Genomic DNA, 21,841 nt, shown 5'->3' on the forward strand with positions numbered 1-21,841 from the left:
TGTAAAGCAGAATGAAACACTGCCCAATCCTACACCATCCTCACAATCGTTGCTATGTTGGAGGCCACTGTTGCAGCCACTGTGTCAATCCATCTCATTGAGGGTCTTCCTCTTTTTTGCTGACCCTCTACTTTTCCAAGCATGATGTTGTGATCCAGGGGCTGGTCCCTGCTGATAATATCTCCAAAGTAGGTGAGAGGGAGTCTCTCCATCCTTACTTCCAAGGAGCGGTCTGACTGTACTTCGTCTAAGACAGATTTGTTTGTTCTTCTGGCAATCCATGGTATAGTCAATATTCTTCAGTAACACCATAATTCAAAGGCATCAGTTCTTATTTGGTTTTCCTTATTCATTGCCCAGATTTCACATGCATATGAGGCAATTGAAAATACCATGGCTTGGGTCAGGAGCACCTTAATACTCAAAGTGATGTCTTTGCTTTAAACACTTTAAAGAGGTCTTTTGCAGCAGATTTGCCCAAAGCAATATGTCATTACCACATACTCATGTTAATGTATGACTGATGCAGATATTTATTAACATAAGAAATTATGGTTTATAGTATAACTCTTCTTTTATTGATACTTTGTGAGATGTTTTTTCTTCTATGCTGTATTGAATGCATGTCTCTGATTACATACATATCATACTCATATTTCATTGCTACAAGCAGCCTCCTTTGTCAGACATCTTAAGTAAAAATTCCCATCTGATCAAACTGACATCTGGCATTTTCATAAAATCAGTCAAATTTGCTTTTGAACATATTTTTGAGGAACCGATTCATGCCCATACATATTTAATATATACGTGTACCATAATTGTTGTTAATTGCAGTCAGGTCAGCTCCAACTCGTAGAGACCTTACATATAACAGAACAAAACATTGCCCAGTCATGTGCCATCTTCATGGTCATTGCAATGTTTGAGTCCATTGTTTTGGCCACTGTGTCCATCCATCTCACAGAGGACCTCCCTTGTTTTTACCAGTCCTCAACTTTACCAACAATGATATCTTTTTCTAGCAATTGTCTTTCCTAAAGACATGTCCAAAATAAGTGAGCCACATTCTCATTATAACTAGAAATACAAATGTATCCTTTTGAGAAAATCTCAATACCACAAAAGTGAGAAATCATCATACAAGGCTTTGCTTACATTTATTATCACTAAACCTTTTTTTGTTTTATCTTCTAGGGTGGGATGGAGGAGGTCATATATCATTCACTCTGAGGGAATGTGACAGGCCTTTATCTCTCCTTCTGCAGATTCTCTACAGATTAAAAGAAAAGTTTCAGCTTTCCTTGAGACAAGATAAAGAGAAAAATCAGGAGATCCACTTATCACCCATTGCGTTACAGCCCACACAGTCCGAGGCAAAGACAGTGAACAGCATGGTCCAGCCTGAGCAGGCTCCAAGGGTGCTGAATGTTGTCGTGGACCCTCAAGGCCGATGCACTCCTGAGATCAAAGCTGCCACCTCTGCATGTCCTTCCCCTTTCAAGATGAAGCCCATAGGCCTTCAGGAGAGGTAAGGGCTTTGCTGTATCCCTTACATGTTGTGTTTTTGAAAATATTCACCACCTGGATGGGGAAACTTAGAGACAGTGGTAATAGTTGCACAACCTGATGAATATACTTAATGTCACTCAACTGTACATGTAAATAACAAAATGACAAATGTTTCTATATATATATAATTTTTAAATTACGGTGTATATATATATCACAATTTAAAAAAATTTTTTTAAGTATTTGCCTACTGGAAAGGATAGAACTGGAGATGGTTGACATAATTGGGTGGAATCATTTACCCTCTGTTGAGGGTCCCCCAACTCCCCAGGGCTCAGCCCCAAAAGATGCAGGGTCCCCCTGTTACCTGCACTCTCAAAGCAGCTGCTCTAAACTTCTTCCTTCCCAGGCCCAGGATTCTTTCTTAGACTTTGAGAACAGAAAAGTCTGCTCTTACTCATGGCATGTTCTCCCATATCTGACATGCAAGCCCCAGTCCTGCCACTAAGGGCCTGCCCTTTAAAGCTCAAAGCTAGGGGCAGGATTCAAATTCCTCTGCTTTCTGCTATCACATTTCTTCCCAAAGGCAATAAAACACCAATCCTGACAGCCTGAATACAGGGACGAGGCAAAGATGAAGAAGGAGTGGGAATGGGGAATACAAGGAGGAAGATCAAGCATCACTTCCTCTTGGCAGTGGTTCCAGGCTCCCTGGGCCACATTCCTATCCCTTTCTTCCTCCAGCCCGCCCTGCCAGCTCTGTTGTGTCTCCCTTTCTTCTGCTTTAATCCCACAGGCCTGTGGGTAAACAGTATTTACAGCACTTCTCAGGTGTATTTAAATTTTGATTTACCTGTGTTAGCAATTGACTAAGCTTTTTGAAAGCATATATATGATTTAACTTTGTCTTCATCTCTTGAATATAGAACATAATACCTGGAAAGCAGGAGCTCCTAGAAGTAAAGGCTTGAATGAATGTTATCACAAATAATTTTCAAGTCTTTGCAGAGAAACACTTTGCTTATTCCATCGCCCCTTCCTCTTCATTTTTCTGCCCTAATTCCCTGCCAAGAAAGACTAGAGAAGAGTTTCAAGCGCGATAAAGGATGAAGGACATAAGGTGTTCCATGAGGTCAGAGAACGTTTCTGAGAGTTTTAAGTCTTAAAACTTAATTTATGTTCATGTGTTCTAATGGTGCCTTTGAAGTAGCCTGGAGTTTTACAGTTCTCTGTCTCTTGATCCTTGAGTGTAGTAATAATCCTGTGTTTATTACATGAAAGTCTGGCTTCACTGAAATCACCAGGAAGCCATAAAGGCTCCCTTATGAGTTGCTTGTCCCAAAGACCTTTCAGGTCATGCCATATAAATCTCTCATCACTGATGGGGAGAATCTATTACTTTGACGTTACCAATAATAGAGACTAAATGCATATGCTTACCTAAATGCAAAGGATACACCCCAAAACTATGAAGATTAAAGATTCTCATAAAATGAGAGAAATAACAGTACCCTCTTCTTTTCTATTTCCAACCAGTCAAAAAATCATATTGATTCTTGTTTCTCTGTTTTTCTGCTTAGTGATTCCCTCCTTTCTGTAACCATCACCCTTGATTCAGAGCTCATTACTTCATAATTGAATTATTTCTCATGATAAAATGAAGCTAGACTCATGTATATTTCACATATATTATTTTAATTTCACTTAACCCGCCTGTATGTAGTTCTATGCCCTCCTTCAATCCCTACTATATACTCTTCTGATTTATCTTGCTGTAACAATACTTGCATTACAGCTGTCCCCAACTTAAGACGCATTGGAGTTATGACGAACTGCACTCATGACTTTTTTTTTTTTTTTGGTACATCTTATCGTTAGTAATATGCACTACGTACAATGTTGCAACACTTAATTTGCTGATGTTATCATCGTCAGAGGTTCTCTTGCAGATATTCAATGTTATGATTTACTATTCAAAACACTGCCCTATAGCAGGCTATGGCAATAATAATGAAATCAAAAAAACGAGGCTTTCAAATTATGTCAGAACCAACTTATGAGAGTCATCAGAACATGTATATTACTTTGTCTTACCAAAATCCTCAATACCTCTCTTTGGGCCTTTGAGGTTCCTGATAATTGTGTCCAAATCTGTTTGTGACTTCTCCCCATAATAAACCTTCCCTTCCCCTTAGACTGTTCTCCACCATATCCTCCCAGGTGTGCTGTGTTCCTGTCCACATTTGCATCTTTGTTCACCTGGTCCCTATTCTTCCCTCCTTCCACCCATCTCTAAATTCCAAAGCCCAGCATGAAATTTACTTCCTACCATTGGCCATGTAATTTAGTCATGCCCATGGTGGTCTCTAACACCTCTGAATTCTCCCATATATCACTCATTCTAGCAATGATTTTAATTAAATAATAGCTCATAAAGGGACTGAAACTGGTTTTCGAGTGGTTTATTCTGTCCTTTAACCAGATTGTAGGAACCTTAAGGACAGACACTGTGACAAGATCCTCTCGTGTCTCCCATGGTTCCTGTAATCCTGGTGCATAGTGAACACCCAAAAATATCAGAGTTAATAAGTAATTAATTAATTTTCCCATAATCTGGGTCTGTCATATATTTCCAAAGAACATTTCATAAGAACAAGTAGCCTAATGATAAACTACAGAGCCAAGATTCAAGAAAACTTGTTCTAATATTAATTCTGATATTTACTAAATGAGTAACTCAACAGATCAAGTAACTCTTCTGTTGGTTACTTTTCCCAATACACAAAATAGAAATAATAAGACCTGCCCTGCCCTGCCCTACTTCAAAGGATGCTATAAAATTAACAATCAATATAACATGGCATTATGCCTTTAAGAAGGAAAAGAAAATGCTACTATTCTTTTTGTTTTTGTTCTCTGATTCTATTTTACAAGCCTATACTAGGTCAATTACATTTTCCCACTCAGAAAAGTCGAAACATTGTTTTTACTGAATTGATAGAGTGAACTTGTCATTTGACATCATAAATATTTTCTTAAATGTCAATTGACTTAGTTTCTCTCACTCAATTTATAAACCTGTATTTGTAAATTTCATCATTTAATGTTATCTAATAAATATCAATATCAAATTAAATGTATTCTATTGTAACAAATAAATTTATTTCCCATATTGAGTTCCTGGATTGGGGAGGCAAATTCAAATATCTGCTCCATCTCAGCATGTGTGTAACTTGGGATTTGTTTTTACACCTGTCATGCTAAGAGAAAAATATGTGCTGCACACAGCTCTCATGAGGGTTAAGCTAGACAGTAAATGCATCGGAATAGACTGAAAGGCAACAGGTTTGGTTTTATAGGTTTGGTACAGCATAAGGCCTTAGTGGCCACCTGTTCCCTCCCCTCTTTTACCCCATCCCTATCCTCCCCAAATCAAATCCTCCACTTACCAATCTCAAGGAAATTGTATACAGTCCAGGCTCGAAATGCCAGTAAACAAGGAATCACATCCAGGCCCTAGAACGGTACGTTTTCCACAGTGGGGAGACAGAGAACTTGAAAGCCTCTGGAGAGTCCCCCGTTAGTCTACTGTCTGACTAATCTCCAGTTTTGTGGAAAATAAAATCAGCAGGTAAACAAGTATGTTCACATTATTTCCTCATTTTTTCTCATATTATTTTCTATTAGAAGTAAAAACTGAACAAGCACTGTTACAGAACATTCCAGAAAGGAAGTGTGGGTTCCCTGTCACATAGGGCTCCCCTTCCTGACTAAAGTATTTCTCAGTGATCGGTAGGGAGCTAGCAGGAATATCTCATTAATAGAAGTTTTCTTTCTATCATAAAGTCCTGAAGGATTGCTGATACTCAATGAATAAATATTCTCTGACTTTTCTTAAGTTATACCACAATGTGGTTTATTTTGGGTGTGCATAAGTACTGTGTAGATGATGATATAGTCCGTGCCCAGGTGTGTGGGTTTAAAGACTTTCTTAGGGGTTAAAACCTGGTTAATCCTTAAAGATTCCTATCAGAGCTAGAACTATGTCTGATATGGTGGAAACATTGAAAAAGGGGACCTTGTCAAGAAAGTGTTAAGTATTCTACACCCAAAATTAAAGCTTTTATTTACTATAATTTGCTCCCGGCAAGGTAGAATGTCCTGACTTCTGTCCTCTGCTCCCCCTAGTGGAGAAATATTTCAATGCTTATTTGATTAAAAACTTGAATTTACAAGGTTCTTAATGGCTCCTCAAGGAGTGCTGGTGGCCCAGTGGTTAAGCACTCGGCTGCAAACCAAAAGGCCGGCAGTTTGAACCCACCAGCCGCTCCCCAGGAGAAAGATGCCACAGTCTGCTTCCATAAAGATTACAGTCTTGGAAACTCTATGAGGCGGTTCTACTCTGTCCTATACGGTCGCTATGAGTTGGACTCGATGGCAACGAGTTTGAGTTTTAATATTTCCTCAACTTACCTCTCTTTGAAAGATACAAGTAAAGAAATGGGTATAGAATGCGTACAACTCAATGTCAGGGCACAGAGTATACAAAACGATTCTGGAAATGAAAACTTGTATTCATAAAATAGACTCAGCAGTGAAAACAGATCCAACTCCTCATTTTCTGTTAGAGAAAATGAGACACAGAACCTTGCTGTCTTAGGCCTTAGGTGAAGTCCCCTAAAAGCATAGCCTGAAAACAGGATCCTTGTCTAAGTGATTAGTCGAGTGAGTGTTCTCTGAGAAACCTGTAGGGAAGTAAGTGAAGCAAAAAAGAGAAGCGGTGGCCAAGCAGAGATGTGGTTTCAGCTGACGTCTAGCCTCAGCCTGATCCCACATGGATGGTTGTTTCAGCGTGAGGGAAACAGGCCAAGCATCTGTACCCTCATACCAGCCATCAACTGTGGGCCACCCCGCAGGGGCTTCATAACTTCCTACACACCTTTGGACTAGGCCGTTCCCATCAGCTGACGGCAATTCTCCAGGAAAGGGGCAGCAGCTCACTATTACCAGCCAACCCTCCCAGCAATGGGAAGGGGTGGAAACAGACCATCTAGATAAAGGGGATCTGCATGGGACCCGTAGCTCACAGTACTTGCCAGAAGTTGCAGATAAACATCACTCGCTCTAATGAAACCTATGACTGAGCACCACTGAACACAGTCTCTCAACCAAGACTCACCCTCAGTCAGATAATATGGGGGTCATAACATAACACATAACTAACAACCATTGAGAAGTCAACCCTAATTTAACTCCAAATAGCATTAATAATAACTCAATCACATTTATAGACCTTTTACATGCATTACCTCATTTAAACCTCACAAGAGACCTGTTACCCACTCCTTACAACTGAAGAAACTAATGTTCAGAGAGTTTAAATTACAGACCAAATATCTTAATAGCAAGTGACTGGGGGTGTGAGTGTGACATCCAAAACCTGAACTCAAGCAGTCTGGCCCCAGACACTGTACTTCTAACAAGTACTATGTTGCCACCGTTTCAGGGGGAACGTGAAACATGTTCCAGTGGTTCAGGGGAAGATTTCTCACCTTCCGTGCAGGATGCCCAAGGTTGATTGCCGACCAAGGCACCTTATATGTAGCCACCACTCGTTTGTCACTGGAGCCTTACGTGTTGATACGATGCTGAATGGGTTTCAGCAGGGCTTCTAGACTAAGACTGACTAGTGAGAAAGGTCTGGCAATCTACTTCCAAAAATCAGCCAGTGAAAGCCCATTGGATCACAACAGTCCAGTCTACAACTGATCATGGGGATGATGCAGGACCAGGCAGCATTTTCTTCCATTGTGCATGGGGTTGCCCTGAGTTGGAGGCCAACAGCTAACAACAGCAACATAACTGTGCCAAACACTGTGCTAGTGTGTTATCACATACAATCTTCACTGCATCCCTCCAGGTGGATACTATTTTTATGCCCTTCCTGCTGGTGATCTAATACTTAGAGGGATAAATAACTCTAAAGGTCACAAAGAAATAAAGATGGAGTTGGAGATTCAAATCTAGATAGTCTGGCTACAAAGTCTGCACATACATGTTTTACCTGCCTCAGGTGATACAGAAAATAACATTGTAGCCCTTTATTATTTATTACAATCACATGAAAATATATTCTTATAGACTACTTTGATGAGGACATCCCAGGGGTGGGGAAGGTATTGGAAACACGCACAAACCCTTCCTTAACAGTGAACATCATGCTGTTGTCCTCTTTCTTGTAGGAGAGACATGACTGCATTTTTATGTAGGTAGGTTGGGATTCTGAAGAATTCAAAAAATTTTTTAAAGGATTTCTTTTTTTAATTTTTATTGTGCTTTAAGTGGAAGTTTACAAATCAAGTCAGTCTCTCATATAAAAATTTATATACACCTTGCTATATACTCCTAATTGCTTTCCCCCTAATGAGACAGCATACTCCTTCCCTCCACTCTCTATTTTCGTGTCCATTCGGCCAGCTCCTGATCCCCTCTGCTCTCTCATCTCCCCTCCAGACAGGAGATGCCAACATAGTCTCATGTGTCTACTTGATCCAAGAAGCTCATTCTTCACCAGTATCATTTTCTATCCCATTGTCCAGTCTAATCCCTGTCTGGAGAGTTAGCTTTGGGAATGGTTCCTGTCCTGGGCCAACAGAAGGTCTGGGGACTGTGACCACCGGGGTCCTTCTAGTCTCAGTCAGACCATTAAGTCTGGTCTTTTTATGAGAATTGGGGGTCTGCATCCCACTGCTCTCCTGCTCCCTCAGGTGTTCTCTGTTTTGTTCCCTGTCACGGCAGTCATCGGTTATAGCCAGGCACCATCTAGTTCTTCTGGTCTCAGGATGATGTAGTTTCTGGTTTATGTGGCCCTTTCTGTCTCTTGGGCTCATAATTATCTTGTGTCTTTGGTGTTCTTCATTTTCCTTTGCTCCAGGTGGGTTGAGACCAACTGATGCATCTTAGATGGCTGCATGCTAGCGTTTAGAACCCCAGATGCCACTCTCCAAAGTGGGATGCAAAATGGTTTCTTAATAGATTTTATTATGCCAATTGACTTAGATGTCCCCTGAAACCATGGTCCCCAAACTCCTGCCCCTGCTACGCCGGCCTTTGGAAAAAAAAAAAAATTTTTTTTATTGCATTCAGTTTATTCAGGAAACTTCTTCGCTTTTAGTTTAGTCCAGTTGTGCTGACCTCTCCTGTATAGTGTGTTGTCTTTCCCTTCACTTAAAATAGTTCTTATCTACTATCTAATTGGTGAAAACCTCTCTCCCTCCCTCCCTCCCTCCCCCCTCTCATAACCAAAGAATATTTTCCTCCATGTTCAAACTATTCCTCGAGTTCTTATAATAGTGGTCTTATACAATATTTGTCCTTTTGCAACTAGTTTCACTCAGCATAATGCCTTCCAGATTCCTCCATGTTATGAAATGATTCACAGTTTCATCATTGTTCTTTATTAATGTGTAGTTTTCCATTGTATGAATATACCATAATTTATTTTTCCATTCATGCATCGATGGGCACCCTTGGTTGCTTCCATCTTTTTGCTATTGTAAACAGTGCTGCAGTGAACATGGGTGTGCATATATCTGTTCATGTAAAGTCTCTTATTTCTCTAGGATATATTCCAAGGAGTGGGGTTGCTGGATCGTATGGTAGTCCTATTTCTAGCTTTTAAAGGAAATTGATTTCCAAAGTGGTTGTACCATTTTACATTCCCACCACCCACGTATAAGTGTTCCAGACTCTCCACAACCTCTCCAACATTTATTATTTTGTGTTTTTTGGGTTAATGCCACCCTTGTTGGAACGAAATGGAATCTCATTATAGTTTTGATTTGCATTTCTCTAATCATAATGATGGTGAGCATTTCCTCATGTATCTGTTAGCTACCTGAATGTCTTCTTTAGTGAAGAATCTGTTCATATCTTTTGCCCATTTTTTAATTGGGTTCTTTGTGTTTTTGTAGTTGAACTTTTGTAGTATCATGTAGATTTTACAGATCAGATGCTGATCGGAAATGTCACAGCTAAAAACTTTTTCCCGCTCTGTAGGTAATCTTTTTACTCTTTTGGTGAAGTCTTTGGATGAGCTAGGTGTTTGATTTTTAGGAGTTCCCAGTTGTCTAGCTTCTCTTCTACATTGCTGGTAATGTTTTGTATACTGTTTATGCCATGTATTAGGGCTTCTAATGTCCCTATTTTTTCTTCCATGATTTTTATCATTTTAGATTTTATACTTAGGTCTTTGATCCATTTTGAGTTCGTTTTTGTGCATGGTGTGAGCTTTGGGTCTTGTTTAATTTTTTGCAGATGGATATCCAGTTATGCCAGCACCATTTGTTAAAAAGACTCTCTGTTCCCCATTTAACTGACTTTGGGCCTTTGTCAAATATCAACTGCTCATATGTGGATGGATTTATGTCTGGATTCTCAATTCTGTTCCACTGGTCTGTGTATCTGTTGTTGTACCAGTACTGGGATGTTTTGAATACCGTGGTAGTATAATATGTTCTAAAATCAGGTAGTGTGAGGCCTCCCACTTTGTTCTTCTTTTCCAGTAATGCTTTACTTTTCCCGGCCCTCTTTTCCTTCCATATAAATTGGTGATTTGTTTCTCCACCACATTAAAAAATGTTGTGGGAATTTGGATCAGAATTGCATTGTATCTATAGATGGCTTTTGGTAGAATAGACATTTTTACAATATTAAGTCCTCCTACCCATGAGCAAGGTATGTTTTTCCACTTAATGTATGTCTCTTTTGGTTTCTTGCAGTAGCGCCTTGTAGTTTTCTTTGTATAAGTCTTTTACATCTCTGGTAAGATTTACTCATAAGTGTTTTATCTTCTTGGGGTCTACTGTAAATGGTATTGATTTGGTGATTTCCTCCTCGATGTTCCTTTTGTTGGTGTAGAGGAATCCAACTGATTTTTGTATGTTTATCTTGTACCCTGATACTCTGCTGAACTCTCCTATTAGTTTCAGTAGTTTTCTTGAGGATTCTTTATGGTTTTCTGTGTGTAAGATCATGTCATCTACAAATAGAGATACTTTTACTTCTCCCTTACCAATCTGGATGCCCTTTATTTCTTTATCTAGCCTAATTGCTCTGGCTAAGACCTCCAGCACAATGCTAAATAAAAGTGGTGATAAAGGGCATCCTTGTCCGGTTCCCAATCTCAAGGGGAATGCTTTCAGACTCTCTGTTTTGGATGATGGTGGCTGTTGGCTTTGTATAAATGCCCTTTATTATGTTGAGGAATTATCCTTCTATTCCTATTTTGCTGAATGGGTATTGAACTTTGTTAAATGCCTTTTCTGCATCAATTGATAAAGTCATGTGATTCTTGTCTTTTGTTTTATTTATGTGGTGGATTATATTAATTGTTTTTTTAATGTTCAACCATCCCTGCCTACCTGGTATGAATCCCACTTGGTCATGGTGAATTATTTTTTTGACATGTTGTTGAATACTATTGGCTAGAATTTTGTCAAGGATTTTTGCATCTAAGTTCGTAAAGGGTTTATACTTAAAAAAAAAAAAAAATCACTGGGATTAAGAAAATGAATGTAAACAGTTTGAAACCTACCTGAAAAGCAATGCCAGGAGACAAAATGTAATAGTGTTAACTGAAAGAAATGACAGTGGATACAACCCAAAGAGACTAGAATGGGAGCCAAGATGTATTTTTTGGAGAATTTCAAAATAGAGGAGTTTTGCCTAAAAAGGTAAAAACTGGCCATCACTTTTTGGGAAGCACAGCCCTCACTTCTCTCCAAGCAGACCCCTAAATGTTTGAGCCTTTTTGGATGAATGTGTCTTAAGAGTTTAGACTTGGATGCTGCTCTGTGGCAATCACAGTAACTGTTCATTTCCTCTCTTCTTCTCCCTTTTCCCCACTCATGGCCCCCCACAGAATAACTGGAGTAAGTCCCTTTGAGTCCTCTTGCTATTTATCGACCCATGCATCTGTCAGTTTGTCATACTGTGGGGGCTTGCATGTTGTTGTGATGCTGGAAGTTATGCTACTTGTATTCAAATACCATCAAGGTCACCCGTGGTAAACAAGTTTTAGCTGAGCTTCCAGACTAAATCAGACTAGGAAGAAGGACCTGGTGGTCTACTTCTGAAAAAAATTAGCCAGTGAAAATCTTATGAGGAAGACTAACAACCTGTGATAGGCAGATGACACAATCTTGCTTGCTGAAAGTGAAGAGGAATTGAAGCACTTACTGATGAAGATCAAAGACTGCAGCCTTCAGTATGGATTACACCTCGATATAAAGAAAACAAAAATCCTCACAACTGGACCAATGAGCAACATCATGATACACGGAGAAAAGATTGAAGTTGTCGAGGGTTTCATTTTACTTGTACCCACAATCAAGACCCATAGAAATCAAAAGACGAATTGCAGCAGGCAAATCTGCTGCAAAAGACCTCTTTAAAGTGTTAAAAAGCAAAGATGGCACCTTGAGGACTGAGGTGTGACTGTCCCAAGCCATGGTATTTTCAATCATCTCATATGCATGTGAAAGCTGGACGATGAATAAGGAAGACCCAAGAAGAATCAACACCTTTGAATTATGGTGTTGGTGAGGAATATTGAATATACCATGGACTGCCAAAAAAAAAAAAAAAGTCTGTCTTGGAAGAAGTATAGCCAGAATGTTCCTTAGAAACAAGGGTGGTGAGACTTCATCTCACATACTTTGGATATGTTATCAGGAGGGACCAGTCCCTGGAAAAGGACATCATGCTTGGTAAAGTATAGCGTCAGCGAAAAAGAGGCAGACCCTCAATAAGATGGATTGACACAGTGGCTGCAACAATGGGAATGGTGCAGGGCCGGGCAGTGTTTCATTCTGTTGTACATAGATTGGGTCGCTATGAATCGGAACCCACTCGATGGCACCTAACAACAACAACTATTTATTGTACCTGCCACCAGACCACCTGTCACATAAGCTCCTTATCCTGAGGTTCGAGCAGAAAGGTCTTCTCCATGCTCCCATCCTACCCATTCCCACCCATCCTTCTATGTCCATGAACTTGCAACCTGATCCTAGACACAGATTTCCAACTTTATAATCAGTGCCAGTTGAGTCAGCTCCAACTCATGATGACCCCATGTGTGTCAGAGCAGAACCTCTCCACAGGGTTTTCAATGGCAATGTTTCAGAGAAAAAGATTGTCAGGCCTTTCTCTGAGGTACCTCTGGGTGGTCTTGAACCTCCAGTCCCTTGGTTAACAGCCAAGCACATTAACCATTTGCAAAGGTGGTCTCCATTTCCACTCACATCATTGGGAGCCAAAGCTGATTTCCTCCTGGCAACGCTTCTGGCCATTCTGTGGGATGTCACCTATTCTTAGAATTATACTTCCCCTGGCTGTATAACGTTCACATTTGTATAGAGTTCTTATTGTCCTTACCCTAAAGGAGAAGGTATCGTTTTCTGAGATCAGTCTTTGCTGATTCCTCTACACATCGTCAAATTAGAGTTTCACTTTGGAAACTACTAAATGCAGTGCTTTTAAAAATGAGATTTCAAGTCTTTTCTAGGGGACCGTGTTCTAGATCTGGATGTACAGGTTGACAGAATTAGGTGAACGGCCTTTTTTTGTAGAAGCATTTTAATCAGGGCAGGCACAGACAATTCCCAACGTACCCTTGGCTTCCTATTTTGAGAGAAACAAGCTCAGAATCTTATGTACTGTGTCAGGAGGTTTTATCTTGTACAGAGCTTTTTACCTTTGAAGTTATTTGAAATGTGTCATAAAGCTAGAGCTCAGGGCCCACTATGCGCATTTTATGGAGTGTCTGAATGTTGTTTTCCTATGAAGCGTGGCACCACTCTGTTCTCATCAGATTTCTCCAGATATTGATACTTGGAATCTATATGGTGAAAAATCACGACCACCCACGGTAGGTGACTTTAGCAAAAACTAAGATTTTTTTTTTTTTTAACTGATGGGGTTTTCTTTCATGGAAGTATATCATGAACTTTAAAGTGCCATTCCATTTAGCAATGCATCATGATTATCTGGGTATTATTTAAACATGGAGGGATTAAATTAAAGAATGATAGCTGGAAACCAAGTGCTCTGACCTGTTCTGAAGACAGCCTAGTTGAAGCCGATCTGTTTGTAGTATGTGGAATTAGTGCCCCCTAGTGGAGAACTGCATGTTGGCTCAGTCTCTCACTTGTCTCATCTAGGGAAAAGAAAAGCGGCTCTTGTTTTTGTAAAAAATTCGTTATGACTCTAATATCCTCTCTGACAGGTGAGGCATAATCTCTTTTGGCAGATACTTTAGAAAAAGGTCTCATGTGACTGATGAAAGATCTGTAACTTGAGAGACAACAAATTGGTCTGAACACATTCAAATATGTTGTGCTTTCTAACAATGCTTATTACCCGATCATCATTTTTATTCCTCATTTGATCCACAAGTAATTTTAAGGACAATGTGTCAAAATAAATTATGATCGCCTAATAATGCCTTAAAGGAGCCGTGGTTGTGCAGTGACTAACCGCTCCACTACTCAGCTGTTCAAACCCACCCCTCTGCAGGACAAAGATGTGGCAATCAGCTTCTTTAAAGATTAAAAAAAAGATTACAGCCTTAGAAACTTTATGGGCCAGTTCTACTCTGTCATATAGGGTCGCTATGAGTGGGAATTGACAATGACAGTGGTTTGGTTTGGTTTTGGCAATAATGTCTTAGAATATATGAATCCTTTTATTAAATAACCTTTTTTTTTCCCTAATCAGGGGCTTAAGTACGCGTCTTAATGATTCCTCTCCTTTTCCAAGTCACCCACATCCTGCCTGCCTCACTTCTCATTTTCCCCTTTTTCCCTCTTGATTCTGATTTCCCCACATGCTGGTTTTGATAGCTCAATGCCTGACACATACTGCACGCTCCATAAACATGTGTTAAATAGCAATGTGAAAAAATGAACACATCCTTAAAAGGGTTAATTTTACGGAAGGAAATAATTTTCACAGGAAGAAAAGCAGATGACCCATCATCTCGCTCCGTACCCTTCAGGCAGAATCCTCTGGCCTCTGGGGTTGGAAGGCCACCTGGCCTCATTAACCACCACAGGGGAGCGTCTTTGTGCTGCTTTCCAGGCCTGTCCCTGGTGATGTCACTCGGCACCACAGTGACATCTAACAGGAGCTTATAAAAACCCTCACTCCCCAGCTCTGAATATGGTCTTCTGAAATGATTAATATATATATTCTCTTCCTGAAAGAATCCTTAGCCTACCTAAGGATCCTGAGAAATAAATTGAAATTTTCAACCCACTTTAATCAATGAGAGTAAAAATGAAGTGCTAAAGGATATATGAAAGTGAAAATAAAGTGTGGCAAAGAGCCCTGTTGGCTCAAGAGTTAAGAGTACAGCTGCTAGCCAAATGGTCCATGGGTTGAATCTACCCAGCAAGGAGAAAGACCTGGCAATCTGCTCCCATAATGATTACAGCCTGGAAAACCCTATGGGGCAGTTATACTCTGTCACATGGGGTCACTTGACGAAATCGACTCAGTGGGCACCCAAAAACAGCAACAAAGCAGTAAGGCCTTTGTGCGTATGCTAGGTGTTAGGGAACGGGAAGATTTTATGTGTTTTGTTTTATATTTGACAGATTGAATCCTAGGAACATTGGATTGGAAAATTGGGACAAGAACACAGAAACAAAGAATTGATGATAGATATTTTAGAAGTGTGTGCAAAGAGATCTTACTGGAATAATTATCTCCACTGTTAAATGTAAAATTTTTAGAAAGCTGTGAAGAACATGCTCAGCAAATATTATTTAAGAACTGTGAACCAAAGTTATGTTTCTAATTTAAATATATTTATTCTTCCATATATGACCTGTAGGCATAATGACAATATACCAGAAATTAAAAACCTTTCCCTCTGTATATGATAGAAATTCCCAAGCACAGTTTTACATCATCTAAGGTGATACCTGATGGTGCAGTGGTTAAGAGCTCAGCTGCTAACCAAAAGGTCGGCAGTTTGAATCCACCAGCCCCACCTTCGAAACCCTATGGTGCAGTTCTGCTCTGTCGTATAGGGTTGCTACGAGTCGGAATTCACTCAACGGCAATGGGTTTTACAGTGATAACCAGTGAAATGTACGGGGGTGAAGGAGTGTCTTATGAAATTTCTAATATGGTGCCAATAATATGTCCCACAGTAGTTTTATCAGTGAGGGGAGGTGCACAAAGTAAAATAGCACTAGAAAATCAAAATCTTAAAAATGATAAATAAAAAAAATTCAAATGGGGCTTAAACTGAGGCTGTGGTTCATGTGGGCTAATGATTCTTTGGACTAATCACTTCCTTGAGTCTTTGATTTTCTTCACTCTTTGTTGCTCCAGATGGGAAGAGGCCAATAGTTGTAATTTAGGTGACCACTCACAAACTTTTAAGACCGTGGACTCTAATCAGCAAAGTAGGATGTAGAACATTACCTTTATGGACTATGCTATGTCAACTGACCTAGATGTCCCCTGAGACGATGGTCCCTAGTCTTCAAGCCCAGTACCTTAGTCCCTCGAGGTATTTGGTTATGTCTAAGAAATTTCCATAGCTGTGTCCCATATGCACTCTATTATATACATGAAGATACATGGAGTACATGTAAATATGTATATGGAAATATCCACAACCATTCCTAATCATGCATGTGGGTATACACCCATACAACTTCCCACACATATTTAACATACACATCTACCTATGTATCCACTCACAAATTATTTTTGTTATTACTGTTGTTGCAGGATTGAATATGCTATTGTATTTACCATAAAAAATATATATATATAAGTTGCCTTTTATTCTTGCGTACCTCTCAATGCCATCTTTTGACTTGGTTGTATTGTGCTGTCTTCTGCCATGTTGTGTGTTGCCTTTCCCTACACCAAAATTAACGCATGCTATTTTTTTTTTTTTTAATCCGGTTGGAAACCCTGGTTGCATAGTGGTTAAGTTCTACGGCTGCTAACCAAAGGGTCAGCAGTTCGAATCCACCAGGCACTCCTTGGAAACTCTATGGGGCAGTTCTACCCTGTCCTATAGGGTCTCTATGAGTCGGAATCGACTCGACAGCACTGGGTTTGGTTTTTTGGTTTATTATCTGGTTGGAAACCCTGGTGGTGTAGTGGTTAAGTGCTACAGCTGCTAACCAAAGGGTTGGCAGTTTGAGTCCGCCAGGCGCTCCTTGGAAACTCTATGGCGCAGCTCTACCCTGTCCTATAGGGTCTCTATGAGTCGGAATCGACTGGACGGCACTGGGTATGGTTTGGGTTTTGGTTATTATCTAGTTTTGGAAACCTTGGTGGTGTAGTGCTTAAATGCTATGGCTGCTAACCAAAAGGTCGGCAGTTCAAATCCATCAGGCACTCCTTAGAAACTCTATGGGGCAGTTCTACTTTGTCCTGTAGGGTTACTATGAGTCAGAATCAACTTGACGGCGATGGGTTTTATTATCTAGTTGATGATTCTCACTCCTCTCTCTCCCTCCCCCATCCCTGGTAACCATCAGCCAATGTTTCTTTGTGTGTGTAAACCTTTTCTTTATTTTTTATGATAGTGGTCTCATGCAATATTTGTCCTTTTGTGATTGAATTATTTCACTCAGTATAATGTCCTACGGATTCATCCATGTTATGAGATTCTTTGAGGATTTATCATTATTCATTATTGTTGCATAGTATTCCATTGTGTGTATGTATCACAATTTGTTTATCCATTTATTCACTGTTGGGCACTAAAGTTATTTCTGTCTCTTTACTATTGTGAATAATGCTGCAACGAAAATGAGTATGCATATCATTCATGTCACGGCTCTTATTTCTCTAGGGTATATGCCTAGGAGTGGGATTCCTGGGGCATATGGTATTTCTATTTCAAGCTTTTTAAGAAAGCACCATACCATTTTCCATAGCGGTTGTACCATTTTACATTTCCACCAGTAGCACATAAGAGTTCCAATCTCCCCATAACCTTGCCAGCATTTGTTGTTTTCTATTTTTTTGATCAATGCCATTATTGCCAGGGAAACCCTGGTGGTATAATGGTTCAGAGCTACAGCTGCTAACCAAAAGACCACCAGTTTGAATCCACCAGGCCTGCCTTGGAAACTCTATGGGGCAGTTCTATCCTGTCCTATACGGTTGCTATGAGTCAGAATCGACTGGACAGCAATGGGTTTTTGGTTTATTATTGCCATGGTGAGATGGTATCTCACTGTAGTTTTGATTTGCATTTCTCCATTGGCTAATGGTCACCAACATCTTTTCATGTGTTTGTCAGTCACCTAAATGTCTTCTTTGGTGACGTGTCTGTTCATGTCTTTTGCTCATTTTTTATTTGTATTGTTTGTTTTGTTGTTGAGGTGTTGAAGTTTTCTCTAACTTTTAAAAATTAGACCCTTGTCAGATAAGTTGTTACAAAAATTTTTTTCCCAGTCTATAGGTTCTCTTTTTACTCTTTTGGAAAAATAATTTGATGAGTATAAGTATTTAATTTTTAGGAGATCCCAGTTATCTAGTTTATTTCCTGTTTGTGCATTTTTAGTTATGCTGGGTAGTCTATTTATGCCATGAATTGGGGCCCCTAACTTTGTTCTTATGTTTTCTTCCATGAACTTTTTAGTTTTAGATTTTACATTTAGATCTTTGATCCATTTTGAGCTAGTTTCTATATATGGTGTGAGGTATGGATCCTGTTTCATTTTTCTGCAAATAAATATTCAGTTTTGCCAGCACCATTTGTTAAAGAGAATATCTCTTCTCCATTTAATGGACTTCAACCCTTTGTGGAAGATCAGCTGTCCACAGGTGGGTGGATTTACTTCTGGGTTCTCAGTTCTGTTCCATTGGTCTGTGTGTCTGTCGATATACCAGAACCAGGTTATTTTGACTACCATGGCTGTTTAGTAGGTTCTGAGATCAGGAAGTATGAGTCTTCCTACTTTGTTCTTCTTCTTCAATAATGCCTTATTTATCCAGAAACTTTTCCTTTCCATATAAAATTGGGAATTTGTTTTTCCATTTTGTTAAAGAATGTTGTTGGAATTTGGATTGGGATTGCATTATAACTATAGATTGCTTTGAGTAGTATTGACATTTTCACCATGCTATCTTCCTATCCATGAGCATGGTTTTTCCATTTATGTAGGTCTCTTTTGGTTTCTTGCAGTAATTTATGGTTTTCTTTTTATAAGTTTTTCACATCCCTGTTGTTGTTGTTAGGTGTCCTCAAGTCAGTTCCAACTCATAGCGACCTTATGCACAACAGAATAAAGTGTTGCCTGCCTGCGCCATCCTCACAATTGTTGTTATGCTTGAGCCCATTGTTGCGGCCACCATGTCAGTCCATCTCATTGAGAGTCTTCTTCTTTTTCACTGACCCTTTACTTTACCAAGCAAGATGTCCTTTTCCAGGGACTGATCCCTCCTGGTAACGTGTCCAAAGCATGTACGATGAAGTCTAGTCCCTAGTTAGATTTATTTCTAAGTATTTTATCATTTGGCTATTGTAAATGGTATTGTTTTCCTAATTTTCTTTTTGAAGTTCTATTTGTTAGTGTAGAGGAATCCGACTGATTTTTGTATGTTAATCTTGAACCTTGCCACTTTTCCGAATCCTACTATTAGGACCATGTTTTAAACCATTTGTATTCTTATCATCTGTCAAAGTTCCTGGTGCACATAGACCTTAATATGTGCTTAGTCCCTTTCCCCCATTCCCACTTGCTGTTGGTGGTGGTTGCGGTGGCCATTGTGATAGTCTGGAGGTAACCAATTGCCATTGAGTTGACTTCAACTCATGGCAACCACATGTGTGCCAGAGAACTGTGTCCATAGAGTTTTCAATGGCTGATTTTTCAGAAGTGGGTTGCCAGGTCTTTCTTTTCCTTGAAAATCAGAAATAGCATTTTAGAGTTGAGAAAAACCTGAAACAGTGATTCCCAAACCTTATTATCATAATCCCTTAGGAAACTTTGTGAAATTACATAGAGTCCAACCCAGAAATTCAGCTCCAACATATCGGAGGCAGGGTTGGAAATATATATATTTAAAATACACATGTATATTTAAATGTGTATTTTCAAATACATATGTATTTGAATATATGTATTTATATGTATTCAAATAGGTATGTATGAACATTTGTATATTTAAATACCCAGATAGTTAAGCATTCAGCTGCTAACCAAAAGGCTGGTGGTTCAAACCCACCCAGTAGCTTCATGGGAGAGAGACCTGGCAATCAGCTCATGTAAAGATTACAGCCTAGAAAACCCTATGTAGCAGTTCTACTCTGTAACATGGGGTCCGTATGAGTCTAAAATCAACTCAGTGGCACCTAACAACAACATATTTAAATATATATCTGTACATACCTATCATATATTGTTGTTGTTAGATGCCATCGAGTTGGTTCCAACTCACAGAGACCCTATGAACAACAGAACAAAACACTGCCTGGTCCTGTGTCATCCTCACAAACATTCTCATGCCTCAGCCCATTGTTGCAGGCACTGTGTCAATCCATCTTATTGAAGGTCTGCCTCTTTTTTGCTGACCCTCTATGTACGAAACATAATGTCCTTCTCCAGGGACTGATCTCTCTGATAACATGTCCAAAGTATATGAGATATAGTCTTGCCATCCTTGTGCTTCTAAGGAGCATTCTAGTTGTACTTCTTCCGAGGTAGATTTGTTTGTTCTTTGGCTGTCCATGGTATATTCAATATTCTTCTCCAACACCACAATTCAAAGGCGTCAATTCTTCTTTGGTCTTCGTTATTCATCGTCCAGCTTTCTCATCCATATGAGGCAATTGAAAACACCATGGCTTGGGTCAGGCCTTAGCCTTGGGTCACTTTAGTCTTCAAGGTGGTATCTTTAACTCAGAACAATTCTATCTGGCAGAGGTTATTATTACCCCTGTTTTACATATGAGAAAACCAAGGCCTGGAGTGGTTAAGTCGTTTGCTCAAGGTCCTGCATTGGGTTTCCAATGCTGTAAATCATATGGAAGCAGGCTGCCACATTTTTCTCTCGCAGAGCGGCTGGTGGGTTCAAACCACTGATCTTCAGGTTAACAGCTGCGCTCTTAACTACTGTGCCACTAGAGTTCCCTATCTCATAAAGATGGGATAGTTAACTCTTTGACATTTAAAGTTTCAAAGCATTTGGTAAAAAAAAAAAAAAAGGCAACAATAATTAGTTTGCTTTTTCTGTTATTCTAACAAAAAAAAAAAAAACCTTATTTTGAATGCTTTTCCCACCACTCCTCCTTCCCCCATTTTCTCTGTTCTGTTGAAACTATTTGTATCACAAAGACAATTGTCTGTATGTAAACTCACCCAAGCTGATTATTGGTGCTTTTTTTCCCCTTAGTATTTGTCTCTCCCATGACACTGCACTAGGTTTATGACACTAACTGGAGAATCTAAATATTTTCCCACATTCCAAATTCGCTGGTGACATAAGCATAAGAATTTAATACATTGAAAAAAAGACCTTCGATTTCCTGACTAAAATATAGCTGCTTTTCCTAGATTCAGCAGATAATTTTATTCCATTGTGCTTTACTTATTCTTGGTATGACTTATGGGGATTGTTTTCAGGAAAATGTCAGAGTAATTGTTCAAAATTGAGCTATGGACCAACCCAATGACATTCTCCTGGGAATAAAAAAAAAAGAATAGCTTGACTAAAATATACAAAAGATCTGTTTATAAAAAATATTTCTTCTTAAGCATGAAGATAAGTGAGGAAATGTTTGACATGAGATGAAAATATCTGCAAAATAAGTCAGTGATTAAATGCCCAATGCCATCTTAGTGCATAGTTCAGTGGTAAATTAATAGTATCTCCTGGCCCTATCTCTTCATTCTTGTTTTATAATAGATGATACGTAATAAAAGACGCCCTCCTTACACCAGGAAGAGGTACACTCCTCACCATTTCTATCTCAGAAAGGTAGTATTGGCCATAAGTAGAGAGCCAAACCTCAATGTTTCTCCAAGGCAATAGAGCCCTTCCTAAATTTTTAAAAATTTTAATGAAGTGTACAAATAATACATTGTATTACCAAATTGTTAGAAAACATATTGAAGCCAAAACAAAAATGTAGAAATCATTGCACAGTTAGTCCTACCAGCAGATATAACCACCATTAACATGTTGTATATATCCCTCAGATTAATATACACACACATGCACACACACCCATATACCACACTGTAATAATGCTGAGAACTGTAGCAGCAGTGGTAGCAAT

At 39.3% G+C, this 21,841-nt stretch overlaps 1 protein-coding gene across 4 annotated transcripts in view; it reads left to right on the forward strand.

Moving 5' to 3' along the window:
* PTPRR (protein tyrosine phosphatase receptor type R) overlaps window positions 1-21,841 on the forward strand; it is a 166,279-nt gene that overhangs the window by 19,653 nt on the left and 124,785 nt on the right. For all 4 annotated transcript variants that reach the window (XM_064283879.1, XM_064283877.1, XM_023558889.2 and 1 more), the window contains one exon: window positions 1,269-1,531. In XM_064283879.1, the coding sequence (XP_064139949.1) occupies window positions 1,269-1,531 (263 nt within the window). The remainder of the gene's footprint in view (window positions 1-1,268; window positions 1,532-21,841) is intronic.

The sequence above is a fragment of the Loxodonta africana genome, chromosome 4 (genome assembly GCF_030014295.1).
Source record: "Loxodonta africana isolate mLoxAfr1 chromosome 4, mLoxAfr1.hap2, whole genome shotgun sequence".
Taxonomy (NCBI): domain Eukaryota; kingdom Metazoa; phylum Chordata; class Mammalia; order Proboscidea; family Elephantidae; genus Loxodonta; species Loxodonta africana.